We start from the raw sequence: 24,885 nt of genomic DNA on the forward strand, positions 1-24,885 counted from the left end.
GTCTTACATCACAGTTAACATGTTGTTGTTGTTGTAAGTGATTTACGAATGTTCTTGAATGACTGAACGTGACAGGCATTCAAGCGTAGTCTCCGGTGTGGCTTTTAACTGCATGATAACACAGCATGCTGTAAGGATTACCTGGCCTCGACCAACTTGTTCATAACTACGTATGAGAAGAGAATCATTGCTTGATGAGTTGTGTTGCTGTAAAAATAGTAAACAAACAAGTGTAGGGAAAAATTAAAAACTTTTTACATGATATAAACAAAAACCAATGAAACTAGAGTGACCATCTACACCTGCAGCTATACTAGTGGACATTTAATCCCTAATTCAGTCGAGTACAGAGCTATTAGTGAAGTACCTAATCAAACATAAAATTTCCTTACAGTTTTTGCTCATTATGTGATGAAATAATTATACTACAAATATTTCTCCTTCCAATAGTCGTTGCTTCTCACCTTCATCTTCCTATTCCAGTCCAGTCATCTTGAGGAGGTGATCACCTTCCTCAGTGGAATACCTGACATCACTGGTAACTCATCACTTCAATTTGTGCTTACCCAGTGGTGCCACGCCCACCATGATTTTATGGGACAATATGATATCAAGCTAAGGTGATCATTATTATTGTAGCCCTTAGGGGTGGTGTTGTGTTACCATGTGTGTCACACTAGTATGGTTGCTATGTGTCAGCTGTTACTATACTGTGTTACCAATGGCAACGAGGACCTGTGTAATATTATGGTGGAGGGAGAGGAGGTGAGATCACATGATCTTGGTGGTGGTGTTTTAACCAGATCAAAGAAAGCACAAGGTGAAGTTGTTATGAATTACTGATTATTAAAATAAGACATATCTGGTGAAGTTATCTTCAGAGACAGGCCTAATATCAGCTAATTCAGATAACTATAGAATTCCATTTTGTTACATTTTCTGTATCTAAATAACCAGAGGTGACAGATTTTGTTGTTTTGGTGATCACGATGCTACCAAGGATTGTGCCATTATCACCTTCATTTGTAAAACAACTGCTCAAATTTTTTAGATTTTTTTCAATTTCATCAACACTTCACCCATTTCATTTATTACATTCTACTGTAAAATTAGGCTTGTACTAACATGTGGGATTCTTGTAGATCTGGTCACACATGTATAGTATGATAATCTAACTATGACTAGATAACTGGTACAACTAGTTACAGTATAAATTACTATTGTTACTATAGTAGTTTGTATAGTTCACTTGTTATCACCATGACTACCAAGATTAAACCATAGATTATTCTCTACCATATAGTTCAATACACTACTATTCCACTACCATCAAAATTGTTCAAGTTGTTAGTGAAGGACTTGGAGAATACTCTAGAGGCTACACAGGCTACTGGTAACCATGGTAATGGTGATGATGGGAGTGATGATAGCTCTGAGGTCAGCTAACTAGTAAATATTGAGGTAAACCAGTACATTTCAGTAAAGCTCATACCAGCATACTTAAAAATTTTTTTAACAAAATATACATGCTACAAAGGAATTATATGGAACTTTTTAATTGAGCCATTTCTCAGGGAAAATAGACTCAATACTATACATCATCTTATTCACCTGCTCATGAAGAGTTTGAATGTGTTTGTTTCGTTACTATAGCCCCAATGGTATACATGTGATGTGTGTTTATTATGTTGTGGTAGACATTAACAGAAAATATCTTAATACTTGTGTTTGTACTACTAAATTTCAGCCATAATTCAATTTGTATTAGTCTACAAAGTGGAATTAGGCTTAAAATGTTCACCATGAATTGGCAAATCCACCAAGGTATAGTTTTAGCCTTGTAGTCACTTGTGTTTTGCCAATCCAAGGTGAACACTTTAAGACAAATCCTAACCTTGTAGACTAATGCAAACGGAAGTTAAAATGTAGACAAAAACAAACACCACTAAACCCACCAATGTTTATTTTCAGTAGGGTCGTTGTACAAATTGATCTTCCTACTATCTAGTGCTATAGACCTTGTGTGTTCTAAGGCGTGGTCAGGCAAAAATGGGGGAAAAGTTGCTATGGCTTCAAGTTTCACGATAGTTTGTGAGAAAAGTGAGGGCAAAAGTATCGAGTGTTCTGTTGCAAAAACCTTCCCTAAGCAGAATAATTTGTCATGCCGCAAATATGTTATATACTTTTACCTAGTAACTTACTTTATACCAGTGCTACTCTATCTTTCAGTATGATTCCTTTGTATTAGCATTAGAAAGTTTCCTAGGCATAGAATGTATACTTATTTTGCCCTCAAAAATGGCTGATGCGTTATTTTGATGATGCAATAAAGTGTCACGCCTTAATGTGCACATGGTCTATACCTGTCAGTACACATGTCACACCATTAAACACTTCCCCACTATTGTTTTAGGAGGAGGATGGTTGGGAAGACCTCAATGATGACATCACTGAGCTATTAGCTCCTGCTAGCTCCTTCCCTGGTGAGGTCGTGTGATATTACCTTCTGTAACTATTATGATGGTAGGGTTTGACATGTGTGATGATGACTATGATGATGATGATCAGTTTAAGGATGACCCCATCAGTCATATTGATGTTAAGGTGAACAATTGTCTCTGTAAATATACTTACACTGGGGAAATGTATACCTCTTTATGTATACCATAAAAATGGTTTGTTGTCATGCTTACCAGGTAAACTATTTCAGACAAAGGCTCAGCTTGGCTTGGAGAAGGTTAATTACATTGGTTTACTTGTTATTGATGAACAACAAGTCACATCTCCATGTTTAAAATTCTTGTTGTGTGTTTACTTTCGATTGTGGGTTTACTTGTGTGAGTCATATATAGATATGGCATGATAGAAACTTTAATGGAGGATCAAGGGAACTTGTTACAAGGTGATAAAAGCAGCCACCATTGAGTCATGGACCACTTTATAAAAATTTGTGTGTTTCCTTACAAAATCTTATTGACACGGCTAGTTTGGCCCCCACCATTTAGCAGGTAAACCCTAGGTACAAGGCCGGAGGAGACGGTCCGGTTGGTCAGGCCTGAGCCGGACCAATAATCTGGAGTTGAACCAACTAGCTGACCAGCTCGAACTACATTACTCTCATGCAATCTTTGGACGATCACATCAACATGTAGCTACGTACATTTTACAGACGTTATTGAAATGCATGACACGAGTAGTTACCTAGTTTCTCAGCCTATAACTAAAGCACAGAACTACACGTATAGTACCCCCAATTACCTTACAGTACAGCATAGCATTCGTATCGTTTTGTACAGAAATGATTGTGGGTTCTACGTACAGTATCACGTGCTGACAGTTGGCATTTGTCACGTGTAAGGCAGGTGCCTTCTTTGATTCTAAACCAGCACGCTTAGGCCACTTTAACTAAATCTTATGTTTCTCGGGCGAAATTCTGCCAAATAAAGATCGGTAGGTCGGTAAAATAAAAATATGCTATTTTACTAGCTGAAGAGTGATATTGCGAGTCAAATGGTGGCTAAGCTACATTACGGTTGCTGTATCACTTGTGAGTAGGCAACTATATGTTGAGATATTTAGTGTTACTTACTTTTTGAGAGCTTAAAGATAAATTTGCAACTCCTTCGTGGCATTATCACTCTTGCAAGGTGATCACGTGATTAACATAATTATTTTATGCTGAAAACATAGGGTCGGTCGGGCCCGAGAAACAAAAGATTTAGTTGAAGTGGCCTAATATATCACAATTCAATCTTCATAAAACAATCATTAGCATTCTTTGGCTTGTCTCTCTTGGCTTCTTTTACTGGGCGAAGGGCTGGCAGTGACAAACCAGATGACTCATTCCGCGTCAAGAAGCTGTACACCCATACATTACATGGTGGCCATCCGGATGAGATGTTGAGTAGAAATCACTCCACTTCAACTACCCACTCGTCCTGTCGAGATACTGAGCAAACTCTCTCTCTCACCCACATCGCGCCATTTTCGAATACTGATTGGTCTCGTGACTGTATTTACGTGATGATCCGTTCACTTCATACAAACCAGTATAGTAGTATACTGTATTTTTGTAGCTGTGTAGCTTTTTATTGCTGTGTGAATTCACTGTATAATAAGTTATATCCTAGCTAAAGGGGGCCATGCATGCTGCATGGGTTCCCTGTGAAATTTGGGGGGAAAGTTGCAAGTTGCTAGCTAGTTTTACTTTAAAATTTAGCATCAATTTTAAATTTTAAGGCATTTTCAAGCCTTTAAATTGCAAAATTTCTGTAGCTCCTGGGGGTTGCACCCCCAGACCCCCCTTGAACTTCTAATTGCTAGCTATAACTAAATGAACCATACAGTAAGTTTCATGCTGTGTCCCCTGTATGTCAGGTCTACAATTATACATAGTATAGAAAATCTGAAGAACAACCAATAGGCTTGAGCATATTTATATAGCTATCTAGCAGTGAAATATCACTAAAATTGCATATCTGAGTGTCTAATTTTCAAACATTTCCTGTGGGGGCATGCCCCCAGGTCCCCCTAGAATGTCCGTGTTTCGCACTTCGCACACTGTGCAACAGCTCCTCTCTCATTGGCATGTATATAGTAGCAATTTCAACATTATAGTCAATGGCCTGAACAACTCAATTTTCCCTCCTCCGGCCCTGAGGTATCATTTTAATCCTTGTTGCATCACAAGTAGAATGACATAAATTGCGTAGCCTTAGGACAGATGCTTTTAAAGATACAGCGTTTTGTGCAAGGCACACATATTTATAAGGTTAAAATCCAGTTTTGTGGGTTATGCAGGTTTAAGGATTAAAACAAACTCTCATAGTATAAGAACTGTTGAAGCTACGTATCTAAAACCTACAGTTACCCCTTAACTCATCTTTAAATTTTGTCCCATTGTTCATCGCATCCATCCAACCCAGAGTTTCACACTGCCTTAGAATTACAAAAGCTTTCTACATCTTTCTTCTTCACACAACGATAGACAAAAGGCCACAACTTGGCCATCCTATGTACTTTCTCTTGACGTCATGTTGCTTGGTACGTGGTGGCAATTCAGTTGATATATTAAAATTGCTGACAAGAACATGCAGTAATGATACGAAGGTGAAAGAAAACAAAATGATTCAACACTTCATAGTGGGTGGGTTCTTGTATGTTAAAACTTTATACACAAATATCTTGCTCCTTGCCAATTAATGAAATCTGTATTTCTAAGGGACTGGATCAGATATGACTGTTTGAAACCATTGGCATAAATTATTGTGTGTTGGTTTCATTAAAATCAAATCCTGGACTATGCGAGTTTCAGGGTTAACCCTTTATTATTGAATGGCTAATATATATATTGCCATAACGAGTGCCCTTTATAAACGGAGCCATAACTCCTTTTTCCTAGGGGCTACGAAGCTGAAATTGCTACCAAACTGCTCAGAAGGACCGGGCGTTTTTAATGAAGTTTACCGTTCGGCGATAGGAAGAAGCATGGGCAAGTTATGGCACTTGGTAATGTAAAATAGCGTATACAAAACAATAATACCTGTTTAAAACTCCATGTTTGCCTTCTCCCTGCTACTAGGAGGCTTTAGTTGGAATTACTCCATTCCCCACGTGATAAGGATTCTAAAAATAAATAGTGTGATGTCATCGCGTTGATTAGTAAGATGGTGGCGCCCATCTTTCAATGCCATGGCGATACGGAGAAGATACGCTTTCTTCGCTTCATAGCGTATGGGTTGTGTGTGTGATCTGTAAGTATTCTAGCTGTGTTGGTAGAAGAGAGAGATGGCTATCAAACGGTATATAGCTTGATGGGTTAATTAATGGGTGGGGTCCACTTGTATCGCCCACAGTTCACACAAACCATAAAAGTTTTCACACTTGCGGTTTTGTAAAAAAAACTTCGGTAATAAAGGGTTAATGGTGGTTTAGTTGAAATAGGATTAAAATTGTTGAGTAATAGTTCTAAAGTAGAGAGTATCAAGATACACTAATAAACATAAATAGTCTAATATGTATATAGAACATTCAGTTAGTTTACAGTAGTCATACAGTACAGTAGTACTGTATAGTAGGGGTCATGTAGAACTGGGGTGTTCTAGCCAATAATATCACCTTACAGTGCACAATATAACAGTTGATCATTAGCCAATATCTGACCAAAGCGGCACATTGGCCACTCAAAGCAGGTATTGATGGGCCATATCTACTGACCAGTTGTTGTTTTTTTGTTTTTTTTTGTATGTATTTATTTTTATTAGTTCTAAACACTAAGTATAGGTAATCACACACATTTGAGTGTAATTAGAGAATAATTGCTACTAATCGTATAGTGACCACCTTCCACGTTAGCAACTGTTACTCAGAAATTTGACAATTAATCATGGCAAAAGGTACCCACACTTAGCAACAGTTACCTAGCAAATGTTGCTAAGCAACCACTCTGTTGTTATGGGCATTTATTACTATGGCAATACCACTCGTCATTTGGTTCCAATAGAAGCACACCATACTGTCGGATTAACAGTACAATTTTAGAAACTACCAGTGTGATTGGGATTAATTGCACTCCATAATAGACACCAAGACCAAGGGAACTAAACAATTTAGTAGCCTTGATGGCCTGAGGCTGTAACGTCCCAAGTGCAGTGAGGGCACTACTAAGGGCCTGAGGGGTTACTAAATCACTTAGTTTCCATTGGTCGCAGTGTCTAATTATTAGTATATGGTTTAAACTACGTACCTTTATAGCCAGAGCATGGGATGAAAGAGCAATGCAGAACAGCGGAACAGTTTCTTCTTGAAGTCCTTACACCATGCACAAAAAAATTATTCGACCAGTAAGCAGAGTAATGGCTAGAGGTATAGTAGATACGTTGCTTAGTCTACTATTTGTTCAGAATTATTCGCAGAACACGGAGAAGAAGAGTATTACAGTATTATCAAGTACTGTAGTGTGTACTATAATGGTTTTCCCTTTTTATTTTATGGACGTTTAACAACTTTAAAACAATGTTAAAGGCCTCAGGCTACTAGAGGTAGCGTATCCTTTGACTTAAAAGGGGACGTTACCCGTACTTATGTGGATGAAAATGAAGGGCAGCCTTGAGGCTTTCTCTATGCAATTCGCACGAGAAAACAATAGACACACTATAAAATACAGTAGTTGAGAAGATATTTCATGTGTGTAATTTGCAGTTTAAAGTGGTTTATTTTAATTTATGCTTCCTTAGCAGTGCATAGCAACTAGTGGTGTACACCTACAAAATTTTTGTCACTGGTTGATTGCCTACCAGTAATTGCCAATAACCTGTTAATTGGTTTGTTTGTATATTGGCAGACAATGCAACTCAACAAGGCTTAGCCTGCTGGAAGGTTTAGGGTGGTGCCAAAGGGGAGTGTATAAACAGTGGAATGGAATACTGGAATGGTGGAATGGAATTTTTTAAAGTTCAATATTATTTTTTACATCCAAATAAGTACAACTCCTCCCAAATAAATAGGATTTCCCTTGAAGTCAGCTCTTTTAGCATAATTCACTTCACCATAGACAAAGTTTACCAATTTAATGATGTAATGTCAGTTATGAACATGCACAATAGCAGTTTATTATGAATACCAAGAAGACTCCTGACTTAACCCTTTTCCCCAATAAAAGTTAGCTAGCTAGTTGATTACATGTGTGCATTGTAAAAGTACATGCACTATATAATGAAGTATTTGTTTATTTATTATCAAGTTTACCAGTTAGGCACTGGAGGGCGAACACAAAGGGCAGAGCCTGTATGAGGTGTTTACCACTAACCTTGGAGCCTAAGTGAAAATCTTTGGGAAAAGTGAAACGGGACTATCTTGTAAGTGTTTACAATGAGCCATTTCCACAATTATGTCAGAAAAACAAAATTTAAGCCAAAGTTCATTGTGGTAGTGCCACATTGCACACTGAACTGAACCTTCATTAAGACAGTTAGTTTCAGACAAGTAATAAAGTATTGAGTTATAAGTCATACAAGTGTTGTGGTGAAGAAAAGTATGCTAAAAGAGCTTACTTCAAAAGGAATCATATTTATTTGCTTACTGAAGGGGAGGAGTTGTACTTATTTGGATGTAAAAAACTTTAAAAAATTCTATTCCACCATTCCAGTATTCCACCATTTACACTCCCATGCCAAAGTAACCATCAACATCCTGTCTTGCAATAACAGTTATTACAATCACATATTTACACATACTTTGAGGTTATGTTATGATGTTAACACTTGTCAGCGGGCGTCTGTATTTAGCGGATAACGGATCAACGGATCACGGATCGGCGGATCACGTGATATGCATGCTCAACTCGATTTTGAGCACTGGGAAATATTTATACCCTAGTGTACCATACAGCATACTGTAGAATTTATATTTTATCCACAGGTAGGAAGCCTGAAGAGATTTCAATCGATACTATATAACTATAATAATTAGAGCGCGCGCGTATTAAAAATTTAACACACGTACAGAGTAAGATTATTTTAATTCACCTTAAAACTGAATCACTGATGTATTCTTTACACCAACACAATATTCAATAGACTAGTTCTGTATTGCAAAAACAAACGACAAAGGATACACGCCAACATATTAGAAGCCTATTCACACGTGAGTGCGCTAGCGTATCCTTTGTCGTTTGTTTTTGCAATACAGAACTAGTCTATTGAATATTGTGTTGGTGTAAAGAATACATCAGTGATTCAGTTTAAGGTGAATTAAAATAATCTTACTCTGTACGTGTGTTAAATTTTTAATACGCGCGCGCTCTAATTATTATAGTTATTTAGTATCGATTGAAATCTCTTCAGGCTTCCTACCTGTGGATAAAATATAAATTCTACAGTATGCTGTATGTTGCACTAGGGTATAAATATTTCCCAGTGCTCAAAATCGAGTTGGGCATGCATATCACGTGATCCGCCGATCCGTGATCCGTTGATCCGTGATCCGCTAAATACAGACGCCCCTTGTCAGCAGGGGTAATTTATGGTTTACCAAGTGGGTGGGCAATATCTGGTTTAAAGGTTTCTTCACCAGTTATTGGCTGACTTAGACAACACCAGTTAATAACTGGTTAATTGGATTACAGCACTAATAGCGACGTAATTACCAAATTGCAAAATAATTCATAAATTACGAAATACGCTAAATTACAGTATTACAAATCTAATAACAACAGCATGAATGTAAACTGGGATAGTATTTATTGCATGGGTGCCTGGTTTTTATAAGCAGCATAACATCAACTTGTTTTCAGTGTAGTCGTCAATTACCTTGCTCTTTCCTACTGTCTATGGTATAATTCCAAAACTAATTATAGTGGACCCTCAGTTATCCAAACCTCAATGTATCTCAGAGAATGGTAAAGGTGTTCAGATAAGTGAATTGTTCAGATAACTGAAGCTCATACATTTATATACAGAGCTCTATGGAATTACTCCAGAGGAGGTTGGAAATGCTTCATAAGTGCTACTTAAAACTATTTCGTTAATTGCTTAGTTTGTATAGTTTCACGTGAGCCTCAGTAGTCACAATACAAACTATCGAATGGTGGGGATGGCAGGGGGTTGTTAGATATTCGGATTGTGCTTTGTGTCAGCAACATGGTGACGTATTTTGTTTTGTAAAAGCACTTGGTTTTCTAGGTGAAATCTATAAACAATTGTTCACGTATAACGTTTTAACACTAGCCTGGTAACCATTCTTTAACTTAGCGATGATGCCATTAACACTTTATATCATCCACATGTTTTACCTCATTCCAGAAAACGACCATTTGCATAATTCATTTTAATGGTGCTAATTCATTCCATTCCTCCTCTGGAATTACTCTAACAGAGCATACACTTTTACTCAAAATACTCTAATAGAACAGTCATTTACAATTTTGGCTAAGCAAGGGTATGGATAAACGAGGGTCGGATAAGTGAGGGTCTACTGTACCACAATAGGCTGAAACTGGTCATATATTCCTTGGACACTAGAGATAATGCTAATGAAACAAAAACAAAAATTCGAAAGTTTTACAGCGAGGCAGTCACATTTTTGTTAGCTACTGTCATTATTGTTGTCTACAGGTTCATTTGGAGCAGTTCTTCCACCAACTCATTCTGGAGTACCAGTATAGACCTACCCAACTAACAACACTGGAGCAGAAGACACTGATCACTATTGGCATTAACTGTTAATATGTAGTGGAGATAATATTTTTAATTTTCTTTTTTGAATAATATATTATAATATTGTACATAGTTTGACTACTTTTATGAATATGAAAATTATAAACAAAACATTTCTTATATTTATGATGTTGGCTCCCATTGTTGGGTGTACCATGATACCTGTCTTAACAAACTCCCTGAATTAAGGACACTAAAAATAAAAAAAACAATGGCAAAAATTTTGGTTCCAACAGGTCTGGTTAATATATTTTTTGCCTTTGAAGAGGAACACCTCTATATTACAGCAAAAAGTGGCCAAGAATTCTGGATCCTAAAATGTCTGTGATAGAGAGGTTCACTATATACTATAAAAATTTTTGTTGTCACTTCATTTTCAAATATTAAATACAATAGTTACTGCTTAATTTCAGGTTCAAGGTCAGGTGACTTACTACCTTTAGTAGTCAGTACAACAAAGATTATTCTAATAGAACAGTCACACAATATCTGGTAATGGAATGTTGATATAATACAACTTGTATAACCATGTTATCATTGATAGTCTGTATGATAATAATTGTGATAGAGCTAGCAATGTCTACTGAACACTGGAACTGACAATGTTTGGACCATTGGTACAAATTATGGTAATAAAATTGTTAATATGAACTTAACTGTAATTTGACCTGTGTATGGAACATGTTATTATAAATGAGTAACTTTCACAAATAAAATTTGTATTAGATTATGATGGCTTACATGTATTAATAATAAAAATTTAATAAATGTGTGAAGAATAAAAATCTGTACAAGTGTAATATAACTTGTTAATGGTTACTATGGTGATGTGTTGATGTTGTAGAGCAGTTGGTAACTAGATGATCATTAGAATCAGACATAAAATACTACTAATTCTTGTATATTACATTTCCTCCTTGTACTATTGATGTGTTCAACTTCTCTCTTCACATTGTACTTTAGTGTATGAGGAAGCTGCAGTTTAGTGATAGAGTTGTTATGGTGTAGGCTCCTCATTATTATCATGGCTGACTGTTCATCTATTGTATCATCATCATACAGGTACAGTTCCTTTAGTGTCTTGTTATTAGTAATGGCTTGAGCAATTGCTGTGACTCCATCTTGACCTATAGCATTGTCAGTCATGTCTAGTTCCTCCAGTGAGGTGTTGTGTAGTAAACTGTTGGCGATTGCTGTAGCTCCTTTGGCTGTGATGTTATTGTTCCTGATGTACAATGCTCTCAGTGTGTTGGTTTTTGTTATTCCTTTTGATATTATAACTGCTCCATCATCACCAAGTCTGTTGTGACTGATGTACAACACCTCCAAACAGGTCATCATATCAGATATTGCTGATGCGTCTTGTGCTGTGAGGTAATTAATCATCATGTGTAACACTTTGACTGTGTTAGTGTTTATTATTGTAGTGGAGATGTCCCTCACACTAGTAATATTGTTATCACTTAACATCAGAGTATGTGGCTGAAGGTGAGTGATGATGTCACCAATGAGAGGTGATGATGCTATAGTGAGGTCATTGTCACTAAGATCAATTGTTGTTATTTCTTGTTTGTTTGTTTTATCTCCACAAAGGTAGTGGTGTAGTAGGTTGATGTCATAATCTCCAATGTAACACCTCAACAGGTTTAGTTCCTTCCATTTCCTGTGTGATCTTGATAGGAAGAATCCCAGTGACACCACCTGGTGTGGGAGGAGCCTGTAGTAATGGAGGTCAATCTTATCACTATCAAATGATTCGGACAAGATGTCACATAACTTGTCATCCTGAGCCTCTTGGAAACACTGGAACAAGTAGAGGACCTTCACTGGGTCCTTCAGGATGTCTTGTGAGATAGTTAAAATGTTGGATATTTCCTGATCAGAAGTTGATCCTTGTTGGGATGGAGCAGCCATCTTTCCTGAGGCCACTTGTGTGTTAATATTAGTAGTAACATGTTCACTGTTGCTAGGATCATGATGACTGGATACAGGATGATACCCCAGTTGTTGTTGTTGGTAAGGATGATACACATTGTGGTGTTCCATTAATGGTTGAGGGTAAGTTGTGAAGTGTTCACCTCTTGATGATGTTAGTGGGTACCTGACTGGTTGGGTTGGAGGAGGCAGTGAAGGGGAACTAATGGATGATATTTGTAGCGAATCACACCAGTGTGACATCACAGGTGTGATGGTTGATGATGGATGATGTGTAGGAGTGATCTGATGGTCTGATGTAGTTGAGTTATCATCACCAGATGATTGTGTTGTGTTTTCTTCAATACTATAATATTGGTCATTGTCTTCATAATCATTATCATGTAAGAAGTCGTAATTACTATCGTTATATAATAAACTACTTTCTAAGTAATCATCATCTGAGAAATAGTTATCAGTATAGTCATTAAAACTTGACAGGTAGTGTCTTAAAGAATTACACTGTCCACTGGTTATACCACAATACATGATCCACATGTTGGAGAGGCGGACACTCTTACTATCAGGATCAGGTTTATAACTACCATCAGTAACAAGAAATGACTCCTTCATTAGTATATACACCTCATGCTCTGGTAATATTGCTACATATTTGGCAGCAAAATATTCTTGTATTCCCAAGTGTAGGAAGTTGAAGGATTTGGTTGGAGTACCAATTTCATCTGAACAATAACATTCAACAGATTGTAATAGTCCATAACAAGTGGGATCATCTCTGCACATGTCAGGTAAGTCATCCATTGTGAATACTATTTTGTCCTCTACAAGACCATCAAATGCACCTTTCTGTAGTTGTTGTAGTACTTGTTGGACTGGTTGTGGTAAGTGTTCCATTTTGTTGATGTGCGCATCTTCAGCAATCTTCCCTGTCCTCTTAAGATGACGACAGACTGTGTGCAGGATGAAACTTGCAAACATTTCAGTGGCAGTTGGTGGCAGGGATCCTAGTAGACACAGGAATACTATGATTGTCATGTTTAATGGTATGTAACATATTGCATCAATGTTGGGATATTGTTGAAAATGTCTCTTTAGTGTTTGTAGCTTAGAAGGAGAAGTCTTCAAAGCATCATCAATGTATTGTTCCCTACTAGATTTCTCAAATCCAAGAACTTCTATTCTTCTGTCAACATGTTGATGTAGACAAGCTGAAGCAGATGGTCTTGATGTCACCACTACTTGTGCATTAGGTAGAGTGTCCCCTTCAATGAGTTTCCTAAAGAAAGATGTGTGGCGTAGTTCATTACTGAGTTCATCAAATCCATCAATGATGAAGGTCACTCCATCTCCATTAGTGGTGTGTAAGTAGCTCAAAACAGGTTGTACCTGATCTTCAGGTAGTGTATATTTCACTAGCTCTTCTGTGCTAGTGATCTTCTGTACATTGGGGTCCCTTAACATCAATAATAGTAGCAGTTTATCTGATGTGAGCAGTTTATTGTTAGCCCACTGTAAACAGATCTCCTTAGCCAGTGTTGTCTTCCCAATTCCAGGGTGACCCTCTATTAGGATACTATTGAGACATTGATCGTCTGAAGTGATAGGAGTGAATATTTGATGGATATTGTCCAGTTTAATTGATGATGTTAGTTCACGTATTTTGTGTACGTCTCCCATAGTACGTATCCTAGCTGCTATTATTGCGTCTTGTTTAGTTTGTAACTGCAATATTTTCTGATGTACTAGGGCTAAGTTGGTGAAGGATTTAGCATGAAATGGAGGCCATGGGTCTTGTTCTGCTGAAGATTTCACCAATCCTTTACGTCGGTACCTTGCCTTGATATTATCAGTAACCTGTTGTAACTGACCACCTCCTACAGGACCTATGCACGTACAGACATCATCAAGATGAAGTGTTGTAGTACAGGACATGTATTATGTAATCTATACCAAAACAACTAATCTGTATAGAAATAATGCAGCCCCCCAAAAAGGCAAGATGAAAAAAGGTGTGAAATCCAATGTGGTGGCCAAGATATAGCTGTGTTGGTAGATTAGTGACAATACCTTTAATAACAACAATTTAGGCCACTCCAAATAAATTCTCTCTTTCCCGTCCACCGCCCGCATCTGGTTACTCTCAGCTCTAAATTATTCCATCATTCTGTATTCTTCCATTATTTTCCGGTTATTTTTGCATACTGACAGACTCACTTGAAACAGTGTCAGCTTACTTGTCAGCAGAGTTATCACGTCTGCACAGACTTCACGTTTGTACTATTTTGCAACTTAAAAAGGAAAGAACAAGCTTTTATGCAGCTTTTTATGGTTTTTCCAGGCAAATAATGGTTTGAAAAGCTGCAAATATTTATAATGAATAATGGAAATGGACCGCCCGCCCGCATGCAAATATGCCTGAGTCCAGGACGGGAAACAGAGAATTTATTTGGAGTGGCCTTAGGTGAATTTGGTGCCAAGGTCAAGTGACACCAAGTTCACCTTGTTATGTTGAATTTGTAACAAATCACCTTGTTTGAATTGTCACTAGTTAATATTTGTGTACAATTTTGTTTGTTGCAAGCTTTTAACTTTTGTGGTGGAAAATTCACCAACAAACCAGGTGTTTGTTATGTACATAACAGCTTTTTGATTATTCATAACAGTTCAATCAGTTGCTCGTTCCCCTATACAACAAGTGTTTCTTCACTATACATCACTGAACAGTACAAAGCAACTACCCTGCTACCCTATTTCTCTATGAGCTTCAGGTACCTGAATAAATACACGTCCACAGTTACAGGGAAACATGTCTATTTTCAAAAATTTCATTAGCTTTTCATCTTGTAGTGAACACTTATTAGAACAAGTAATAAATGTGTAAGAGGAATTTAAACTTGTGAATTTATCACCTCATGAGATAAGTGTCATATAAGTTTACTTTCGCACAAAAACTTGTCCACAAGACAATCCCACAATATGGTAGTATGTTTTGAGTTTAGTACCTACATCATGTAGTGATGTGTGATATACCTGAAAGAGTGTAACAGCTGTGTATAGTTGCTGATATGATATGATACATCTTTTAAGTGCCATTTAATGTGAGGGGCTGCTAACACATTTCCAAAGCTAAGTACTAGCCAGTACCCTATTCACGCCCATTGCACTGTTACAGGATAACAAGCTTAAAGAGTCCAGGAAAGTGGTAAGTAACCCAACTACACTGTTATAATGTAGACCTTCATATTAGATGTGTTGTTATCCAATAATTTTTCATTGTATAGTACTATAGTTATTATTGTTATAAGTAGCTTAAAGAGTCTAGGAAACTGGTAAACAACCAAGCTACACTGTTGTTCTACATGCATAAAAACAGACCTTTATACATTTCCATAATTACAAAATCAAAATTCAAGACGTGAACATGCATATCAGTAATTGTGGCATGATACAACTAGAGTATCACAATATTCCTGTGGAGGATCTAGAAATTTTCAGAGGAGGTTTGAGGTTCAGGAAGTTTTCAATAACTTGTGATCCCAAAGTATCCAGCTGGGGTGAATGTTAACTTGATAGCTCAGTGGTGTAAACTAGCTAGCAATGGATCGTCAAAATTACTCCACAACATTGTTTCACAGTTGAATCTTACCAATCCAAGCCTTCGCAGAAAGTCTTGAAGCAAGACAACACTTGTCTTTGTTAAAGCGATAGTTATTTTTAGAGGCACTAAACATGCTTAAATTCTGTAATGGCATTTTCAAAGACAAAAGTATGAAGTTTGGCCAGTAGTATAAAAGTCCAATATAATTTAAAGCTTTTGGTAATTTTATTACTCATATGATCCATAAATAAATTTGGAACGTCTTAGCTGAAACCACTACTGGTATCACACATCACTACACACATGAACAACAAGTAAAGTGATGTTAATGTTTACATGTTCATCAGTGAATACATGACAAGTGATGTTTACTGGAAACTAGTATTGGTGAGGACTATTATGGCTTCCTAGTTGCTCATCACTTCGTAACAAGTACAGAAGCCATTGTAGTTACAGTGTTCATTTACGTAACCTTCTCCAAGTAGCTTAGTGAAACAGACTTATAATCAGTGTGTATTGTTAGGCCATGAGACCTAACGTTGCCATGCATGCAAATATGTATTCCCTGAAAGTTCTTTGCAGGTTTAATGGTTAAACTGAATCAGAGAGTACCAATATTTCTATTATAATATATTGTTACCTGATTTAGCTCTGTCTGGTCTACTCTTCTTTTCCTCTTTAGACTTTGTCTTCTTCCTTCCTTTCTCAGTAGCTACTGGTTCATCAGTTGAGTCATCAGTAGATGAATGGTCAACTGGTGAGAATAAAAAAAAATTAATTGTAATAGATCACCAACTACAAGTAAAGTGTGCATGTGTTGTCACTCTGATACATACAACTAGCTAATGAGGTTGAATACTTTCTTAGCCAGGCTAGGTGTGCAGGTTTTCTGAAATTGTTCGCTGAAAAACCTGTGTGTATATTGTATTTTGTTTACCTTTCCACCCTAGGCCTCTTGAGGTGGTTTATTGAAGTTAGTTCAATTGTACAACAATGGGCTATACAGGTGTAAAGCAACCAAACCTGACCTTGTTTGCTGCCAGGAATAATAAATGCCTTTGAGGTGAAAGGAGGTATTCCTATATACTTAAAATGAAGAGCAGTTACAATACCTTCACCTATAAAAATTTATTGAGATACTCTATCACATAATTATATTCTATTAAAACAGTCAGTTTTTAGATGAAATGAGCCGGAGGAGGAAAAATTGAGTTGGTCAGGCCACTGTATATGTTGAAATTGCTACTATATACGTTGCCAATGAGAGAGGAGTTGCTGCACTGGATGTGAAGAACACTCAGTGAAATGCAAAGTACGAGCATTCTAGGGGAGTCTGGGGGCATGCCCTCACTGGAAATTTTTTGAAAATTAGACACTCAGATATGCAATTTTAGTGATATTTCACTGCTAGCTAGCTCAGTCATAAATATGCTCAAGCCTATCTGTTGTTCTTCAGACTTTCTATACTATGTATAATAGGTAGGTAATTGTAGACCTGACTTACAGGGGACACAGCATGAAACTTGCTAGCTATATGCATGGCTCAGTGTACAGTTATAGTTATATAGCAATTAGCTAGAAGTTCAAGGGGTTCGCTCCCCCCATGCAGGAGCTGCAAAATTTTTGCAATTTAAAGGCTTGAAAATGCCTTAAAATTGATGCTAATTTTAAAAGTAAAACTAACTAGCAAATTGCAACTTTTCCCCCAAATTTCACAGAGAACCCAATCAACCCATGCAGCAGGGTCACCTTATAGAATAGCCTATAATTAATTTGATTTTAGTATTTACTACTAGGCAGCTAACAGTGAATTCACACCGCTACAATAAAAGGGCTACACAGCTACAAAATGCAGTATACTATACTGGTTTGTATGCAATGAAGTGAACAGAACATCACGTAAATATACTGGTGGACAGTGAATCACGAGTAGACTACTATTCGAAAAATGGCATGATGTGGGGTGAGACTGAATTTGCTCAGTACTTCAACAGGATGAGTGGGTAGTTGAAGAGGAGTAATTTCTACTGAAAATCTCATCCAGATGGCCGCCATGTAATGTATTGGTGTACAGCTTCTTGCTGCAGAAAGAGGCACCTAGTTAGTCACTTTTGCCCAGTAAAAGAAGTCAAGAGTGACAAGCCAAGAAATGCTAATGATCATTTTATGGAGATTAAATTGTGATAAGTGTGCTGGTTTAGAATCAAAGAAGGTAACTGCCGTACACGTGATAAATGCCAACTGTTAGCACACGTGATACGTAGAACCCACAATCATTTCTGTACAAAATGATGCAAATGCAATGCTGTACTATAAGGTAATTGGAAGTACTGTATGTGTACTTTTGTGCTGTAGTTAGGCTGAGAAACCATAGGTAAGCTACTTGTGCCATGCACTTCCAATAAATGTGCATGTAGATATCGTCCAGAGATTGTATGAAAGTAATATACTTTGAGCTGGTCAGCTAGTTAGTCCAGAGCCGTCAGACTATAGGTCCAGCTCAGGCCTGACCAACCAGACCATTTCCTCTGGCCTTGTATAATTTCAACCTGCCAGGTCACTACTAGAGAGTAATAGTCCATGAAACATTATGATTAGCATGGTAGTGCCTTACACAAAATCTGCCACTGTACATGTAGTAGAGTATTATGGACACTTTAAACAACGGACTACATCTAATTCCAGACACTGCTATACTCATAGCTGTGTTTGTATTTCTTTCTCAGTGGGGGTGGTGTGGTCACAGCAGGTGATGCCCAATTGTCTAGCTGAAGCTGAATAATCATGTGTGATGAGACATTATGTGACGTCAACAACTCGGTGCAACTTGTTGAAAGTATTTCAGTTGTGATGGGGCTTTACTGAAGGCAGTGTTTCACAGCTATATATCTAGGGTCATTATTGGTGACATGGTCTTACACATATTGGGCCTTACTACCTGTCACTGTAGTACTTCATTTTGCAAATTATAATTAGTCCACTATTAATACTTATAGGACTCCATTTGTATGTGGGCGGGCAGTTCATTTCCAATTGGCAGCTTTTCAAGACATTATTCACCTGACACAACCATAAAAGATAAAAGCATGTACTTTCCTTTTTAAGTTGCACAAACATGAATTTGACACTACCTGATGTAGACAGTGGACAGCCAGGAACAGCTAGATCTAGAGAATTTGTTCTATGAGACACAATTTCAGCTACACGACAAAACTATCTGCACTTCACAAATACTTTAATTTATAACTCACTTTTTCCTAGCAACTGTTGGATGTTACTGGCCACATTGTTCAGTCCGATAAGTGTAAGAGCTTCTATCACTTTATCCCAACTAGCTAGCTTATCAGTGGTCAGCCATTTGTCAAACATTTTCCTACAACATGTTCTGGCATCATTCCTCGTATCTGTTTCAATTATTTTTAGATGATTTTCATATTTCGGCTCTAGTAGTAGCAGTCCCAACTCGTACCATTGGTCTGCAGCGTTTGGTATCACGTGAATTAGTAAATCTCTCAATACAGGACAATCACAACCTACAGTATCATAGATAATGTCTATATGACAGTGTCACACTTACTCACCACTTGCATTGATCCTCACTTCAGCCATTCTAACATGTGAACAGTAATTCAATACGGTGTGTGGTGCCCCACCCTTCTTTATTGAAACAGTGCACGTGACGTACTATACGGCGAAGAGATTTAATGCACACTGATATTCATCCTTGTAGTAAACGGCGCTTCCAGGTAGTGTTATGCGTTTGCTATGCCCGTCATCGTCGTACTGTGTTCTCTTGTAGCCAGGATTTGGATGTGCATTATTTGGAAGAATGCGTCCTCTCGTCTCAGTTCCAGAAGTTACATGGTGTACAGTTAGATCCAAAGGATGGTGATGACTCATTGGTGTTCCTGCTAGCGACCTCATCAGTCACATGGTACGTATGTATGAGTGCTGGGTATTTTCTGTGAATATAGTGTTATGCCACTATGAGAAGGCTTAAAGCCAGAATTTTCAACTACTGAAAAACTTTGTGTGGGTGAATCTATCCTCAGCTCCCTGTAGTTAGCAAAGTGTATGGAGAGCCCGCATTGATGAGGGCTCAAAAACAAGTATTCATACACAAATTAGTAGGTTAAAGTGCATTGCCCCCAGTTAAACCTATACACTGCTGTTAATTGCAGCTTATTGACTACTGCACAATTTAACTACAATCATTATACCCGTCTACCATCTTGCATGACAGTCCGGTTTGTATCACGCGATGAAGGTACTGACAGTACAGCGGCGTTACCTGTAGAGATAGTAATCCTGGTTACAGCATCAAACCGTTAGTGATGTTTGACACTCGTAGAATATTGTAACGTCGACCGAGTACGAGACCAAAGGTAAAACACTAACACGTATTCACACACTGCTGAACTAATCATACGCACGTGAGCAATATACAAAACCCACAATACATATCTATATATACTTAATGTTAATCACTGTCCATGACATCCTCCGGGGGGCCACGTAGATAGCTTATCCACTCCTTTATTTGTTCTTGTCCTCTTCTGGCAGCTTCACGAACTGGTCTGTTTGAGGGAGGTACAGGTTGATCACTATCCTTGCTCTGTGGCATCTTTACAGTGGATGGCTTGACTGTCATCTCAGTTGCTGTCACTTCAAGGGGGTACAGGCGGGCTATGGGACGGTTTGTCCTTCCAGTGGCAGTGCGAATGTTAGCAGAGCGGACCAGGCCATCTGCTCCCTTGTTCACTGACTCTATTACAGCTAGCTTCCAGTTGATCCTTGCCGTATCATCATGGACTAACACTACGTCCCCTATTTTCACATGCTGCACATTGTTGCCAGTTGTCTTGTGTGTCTCCCTCAGTGCAGTTAAATATTCATGTTTCCATCTACTCCAAAAATGCCGAATAATGATGGCATGTGCTCTTGCCCTACGTTTAACTTCTGAAACATCTCCGAAATCAGGTTCTTCAACTTCATCGCCTTCAACTCTAGAGTGTGGCAGGGTGGTAATCCTCCTCCCATGGAGCAAATGAGATGGTGTTATAGGCTCCGGGTCGCAAATGTCTGATGATGTGTGAGTTAATGGCCGATCGTTGAGGAGTGCCTCCACTTCAACTACAATTGTTTGAAGGCTTTCTAAAGTGGCACGTGTTCTGCCCAGGGTCTTCTTTAAGGCGGACTTGGTGAGGCCTATCAGCCGCTCCCAGAAGCCACCAAACCAGGGAGCACGTTTTTGGTATGAATTGCCACTGGATACCTCTACGAGCGAGGGCGTCTGATAATTCGGCAGATGAGAATAGACCTTTGAGTTCCTCCGCCGCGGCCAAATAGGTGGAGCCATTGTCAGAGAGTAGAAGCTTAGGCACGGATCGACGGCCGGCAAACCTCCGAAATGCTAGCAAGAAACATTCTACACTGAGGTCAGTCACTATCTCTAGGTGGACTGCACGTGAGACGGCACACGTAAATAAGCAAAGATAGACCTTGCACTCACCCTCTGAAGCTCTGACATACAGGGCACCGGTGAAATCAACTCCGGTAACAGTAAACGGGTCTGTGTGGTTAACACGTGACTTGACTAGTGGAGGGGGATCAGGTATGGTGTATGCTTTTCCGGCAGCCTTCCTGCACACTACACATTTCCTAATGATGGATTTGATCCGTTGGCGGGCACATGGAATCCAGTACTTCTGGCGTAATACTGTAAGTGTAGCATTGACTCCACTGTGCAGTTGGGCTGAGTGAGCATTCCTGATTATCAGGGCTGTGAAGGGGTGGCGTGAAGGCAACAGATAAGGGAACTTGGCCAATTCTGCCAATGGCGCATTATGAATGCGGCCTCCACAGCGTAATAAATTGTTACAATCTAAGAATAATCTTAATTGTCTCACAAGTTGTGAACGATTTCCACTTGACTGTAAGTTAGTGACCTCATCTGGGAACGTGGTGTGTTTAACATCATGTAGCCATTTCAAATTAGCTGCTGTAAGCTCTGGGAGAGTCAGTGGTCCTACTATTCGTGAGGTGATGGATTGTCTGGTGTTTTGTATAAACCGAAGCACAAACGCTGTAACGGAAATAAGCTTTGACAAACTGCTGAATCGTGCAATATCAATAAGATTATGTGTACCTGGTGGTGCGGGATTTAAACTGGTTACTTCTTGTATCACATCTAGCTCCTCCTCTGCTGCCTGAACATGTAGCACTTCAGACTGCTGCCATGTTGGCCACTGTGATGGTGTGGGTAACCATATTGGGCCATGCATCCACTGTGTTGAAGACTTCAGGACATCACATGTTATGCCCCTGGTGAGTAAGTCAGCTGGGTTGTCAGCTGATGGGCAGTACCGCCATGTAGTTGAAATAGAACGTATCTCACTTACTCGGTGGCTGACAAAGGGTTTCAAAGACTTCTTGCTGTGAATCCATGACAAAACAATTTGGCTGTCGGACCAGAGACAAACAGAGAAGGTGGCATTGAGTGATGTTGAGATATACGAGCACAGTCGTGCAGCAGTTACAGCAGCCATTAGTTCAAGCCTTGGTAATGAGTGTTGCTGGAGGGGTGCTGCTCTGGCCTTTGACATTACAAGGACTGAATTCATTCCAAGCTGAAAGTATGCAGCCGCACCATACGCTTTGGGGCTAGCATCTGCGAATACATGGAGTGTTACATCAGCATTGCAGGATACAGTGACACACTGCCGAGGAAATGAAATTTCTGTGGCATGAAGTATATCATGGGCAATGGTGTTCCAGTTCTTGCAGAGCTCCTCAGCTAGGTCACTGTCCCAATCAAGACGTTGTTGCCACAGTTGCTGCAAGAACAGTTTGGCAGAGATGGTCACTGGAGAAATAAGACCCAACGGGTCGAAAACACTAGAGGCACATTTCAATATTTCACGTTTTGTACTTGCAGAAATGAAGTTACTGGGTTCTGGCTTGGGGGAAGGGTAGATGAGATCAGTCTGAACGTCCCACACTAGACCAAGCACCTTCACTGGGTTACCGGATTCAGCTACATTGTGTTCCTTTGCTGTACTTCTCAGATGTGGGCTATTTGAAGCCCAAGAACGTAGGTTGAAGTGGGTACTGTTGAGTAGTGACCTTGACTTGAGGTAATAGTCCACAGCAGCTTGCTCACTGTGGCAACCAGACACAACATTGTCAACGTACAGATTGTGAAGGAGATCACGAGCAACCTCTGAGTTATTCTGGGACAGATGGTAGATCAGTGCAGCATTTAACATAAATGGAGAGCAAGTAGCTCCAAACAACACTACCTTAAACCTGTAGGTGGTAAAGGGGCTGCTTGTATCAGCTGGGTCCGATAACCACAGAAAACGTGTTACATCTCTGTCTGATGGATCCAAATGGACATGTAAGAAAGCTTTCTCAATGTCGGATGAAAAGGCGAACTCATATTGACGGAATCGGAGGAGAATAGCACAGAGGTCCATGAGAAAGGGAGGTCCAGGGTCTAGGCAGTCATTCAAGCTTGGAGAGTTAGATGATTGTCTGCAGCTACAGTCATACACGATCCGAATCGGTGTGGTGGAGGAGTCCTTTTTGACAGGGTGATGTGGAATGTAGTGCACAGCTACAGCTGTCTGCTCCAGATTGTTGTTCACCTTCTCAATGAATCCTTGCCTTTCCTGGTCCTCAATGATAGTACTGTACATTCTCAGGAGGTTGGGTGTCTTGGCTAGTCGGTGAGCCATAGATCTTGTGCGTCTAACACAGATGGTATAATTAGATGGAAGTGGTGGATGATTACTCTTCCATGGGAACTTTAGACTGTAGGAGCCATCAGATTGCACAGTGACCTTGGTTGTCAAGTAAGTCTGTAAAAACTCAGCATCTGAATTCTGTGTGGCTGTGGTAGTTCCCATAGATTCCACCTTCCAGAAAGTGCTGTAGTCTGTCTCTTCGGTGATACAAGAGAGGCCTGAGATTTGAACACACGATATATTGATGGACTGGGATAGGGGTAGCGGGCCCCGATAGGAGATAGCCAAGTCTGGATTCGACAGCTGTTGGACCATCACCATGGACTACACGATCTTGAATGAAACGCCAATAGAAGTCCGCCCCAATAAGAACAGAAATGTGGAAGTTTTCATCACTTGTCACTGGGTGAGCTAATTGCAAGCCTTGTAGGTAAGGGAGCTGGCTCAGATGAGTTCTCACAGAGTTACGTACAGGTGCAGCCAGTTGGGGAACAATCAAAACGGATACCGAGATCTTAATTCCATTCAGAGTGTTGATGAATATGGATGCAACTGCTAGTCTCTTAACAGCAGACAAATGTGCACCAAAGGAGGAAACAGATATGTTTTCATGGCTGGTTGGCTGAAGGTGAAGTTTGTCAGCAAGGTCTTGCGTAATGAAAGAACGCTGAGCACCCTCATCAAAGAGAATGTTTCCTTCTACTGTAGTGTGTCCATATTGCCCACTTGATATGTCAGCTATGGCAGTCTTCAATAAGCAAACACTTGTGTGAAGGGCAGATAGCGATGCAGTAGTTACCGCAGTTACTGGTTGTTGTTCAGTAGCTGTTGTGGCACTGGTAGTATGACCTTGCTGTGGAGTTGAAGGTGATTGAGATGGCAGCTTATCAGTTGTGGTGAATGCCTGACATAGGCTAGTATGGTGTTTTCTGCGGCATTCTTTACACGTAAACCTTGAAGTGCACTGGGACACTTTGTGACGTGCAAGGCAATTAAAGCAGAGGCCAGCATTTTTAACAATGGCAAGGCGTTCTCTATGACAAGTAACTGTATTACACAAGCCAGGTTTGTGTGCTCCCTTATAGAAAATGCAGTTGGGATCCTTTCTAGGTTTATCATGTGATACTCCTCGGTGGTGATTAGTGGCTGTATGAAAGGAACCCGTAGTTGGCAGTGAACTAGTGTGATAGCCAAGTTTACGACCGGGTTTCTGACCCGCTTCAAAGATCCGTATTTCCTTTGAGATACTTGCTAACAGTTCATCAATTGTCCATTTTGAGTCATAATGATCCCGTGCCATGTTTGTTCTGGTTTCAGATGGTAATTTACTCAAGATAACAGAGGTTAGGAGTGGGCCATAGGATTCTGGTGGCATGTCAAGTACAGATAG

General features: G+C 39.2%; 3 protein-coding genes and 1 long non-coding RNA gene across 13 annotated transcripts in view; 3 read left to right on the top strand and 1 right to left on the bottom strand.

Moving 5' to 3' along the window:
- LOC136252615 (importin-9-like) overlaps nt 1–10,325 on the top strand; it is an 81,802-nt gene extending 71,477 nt beyond the window's left edge. For all 3 annotated transcript variants that reach the window (XM_066045116.1, XM_066045117.1, XM_066045118.1), the window contains 6 exons: nt 451–620; nt 681–820; nt 1,304–1,437; nt 2,414–2,483; nt 2,528–2,604; nt 10,113–10,325. In XM_066045116.1, the coding sequence (XP_065901188.1) occupies nt 451–620; nt 681–820; nt 1,304–1,437; nt 2,414–2,483; nt 2,528–2,604; nt 10,113–10,223 (702 nt within the window). In that variant the 3' untranslated portion in view covers nt 10,224–10,325. The remainder of the gene's footprint in view (nt 1–450; nt 621–680; nt 821–1,303; nt 1,438–2,413; nt 2,484–2,527; nt 2,605–10,112) is intronic.
- Nucleotides 1–24,885, bottom strand: part of LOC136252613 (protein NLRC3-like) — a 64,992-nt gene that overhangs the window by 38,098 nt on the left and 2,009 nt on the right. Inside the window, exons 1-4 of one of the 2 annotated variants that reach the window (XM_066045113.1) lie at nt 19,329–19,420; nt 18,999–19,280; nt 16,388–16,501; nt 10,852–14,032 (exon numbers count right to left, since the gene is read on the bottom strand). In XM_066045113.1, the coding sequence (XP_065901185.1) occupies nt 11,088–14,032; nt 16,388–16,501; nt 18,999–19,280; nt 19,329–19,356 (3,369 nt within the window). In that variant the 5' untranslated portion in view covers nt 19,357–19,420 and the 3' untranslated portion in view covers nt 10,852–11,087. Of the gene's footprint in view, nt 14,033–16,387; nt 16,502–18,998; nt 19,281–19,328; nt 19,421–24,885 lie in introns of those variants that run through there. The other variant, XM_066045114.1, reaches the window with a different exon arrangement.
- LOC136252618 (uncharacterized) lies at nt 12,837–14,301 on the top strand. 2 transcript variants are annotated; one of them, XR_010699737.1, is made up of 4 exons: nt 12,837–13,030; nt 13,089–13,192; nt 13,304–13,976; nt 14,030–14,301. It is a non-coding gene; the product is annotated as an uncharacterized lncRNA (long non-coding RNA). The 2 variants fall into 2 exon arrangements; XR_010699736.1 differs by having other exon boundaries at nt 13,304–14,301.
- Nucleotides 19,385–24,885, top strand: part of LOC136252616 (importin-9-like) — a 39,320-nt gene continuing 33,819 nt past the window's right edge. For 5 of the 6 annotated variants that reach the window (XM_066045122.1, XM_066045125.1, XM_066045120.1 and 2 more), the window contains exons 1-2: nt 19,385–19,493; nt 19,547–19,681. The gene's annotated coding sequence lies outside the window, so the exon portion shown is untranslated. The remainder of the gene's footprint in view (nt 19,494–19,546; nt 19,682–24,885) is intronic. The other variant, XM_066045123.1, reaches the window with a different exon arrangement.

Source organism: Dysidea avara, chromosome 4 (assembly GCF_963678975.1).
Source record: "Dysidea avara chromosome 4, odDysAvar1.4, whole genome shotgun sequence".
Lineage (NCBI taxonomy): Eukaryota > Metazoa > Porifera > Demospongiae > Dictyoceratida > Dysideidae > Dysidea > Dysidea avara.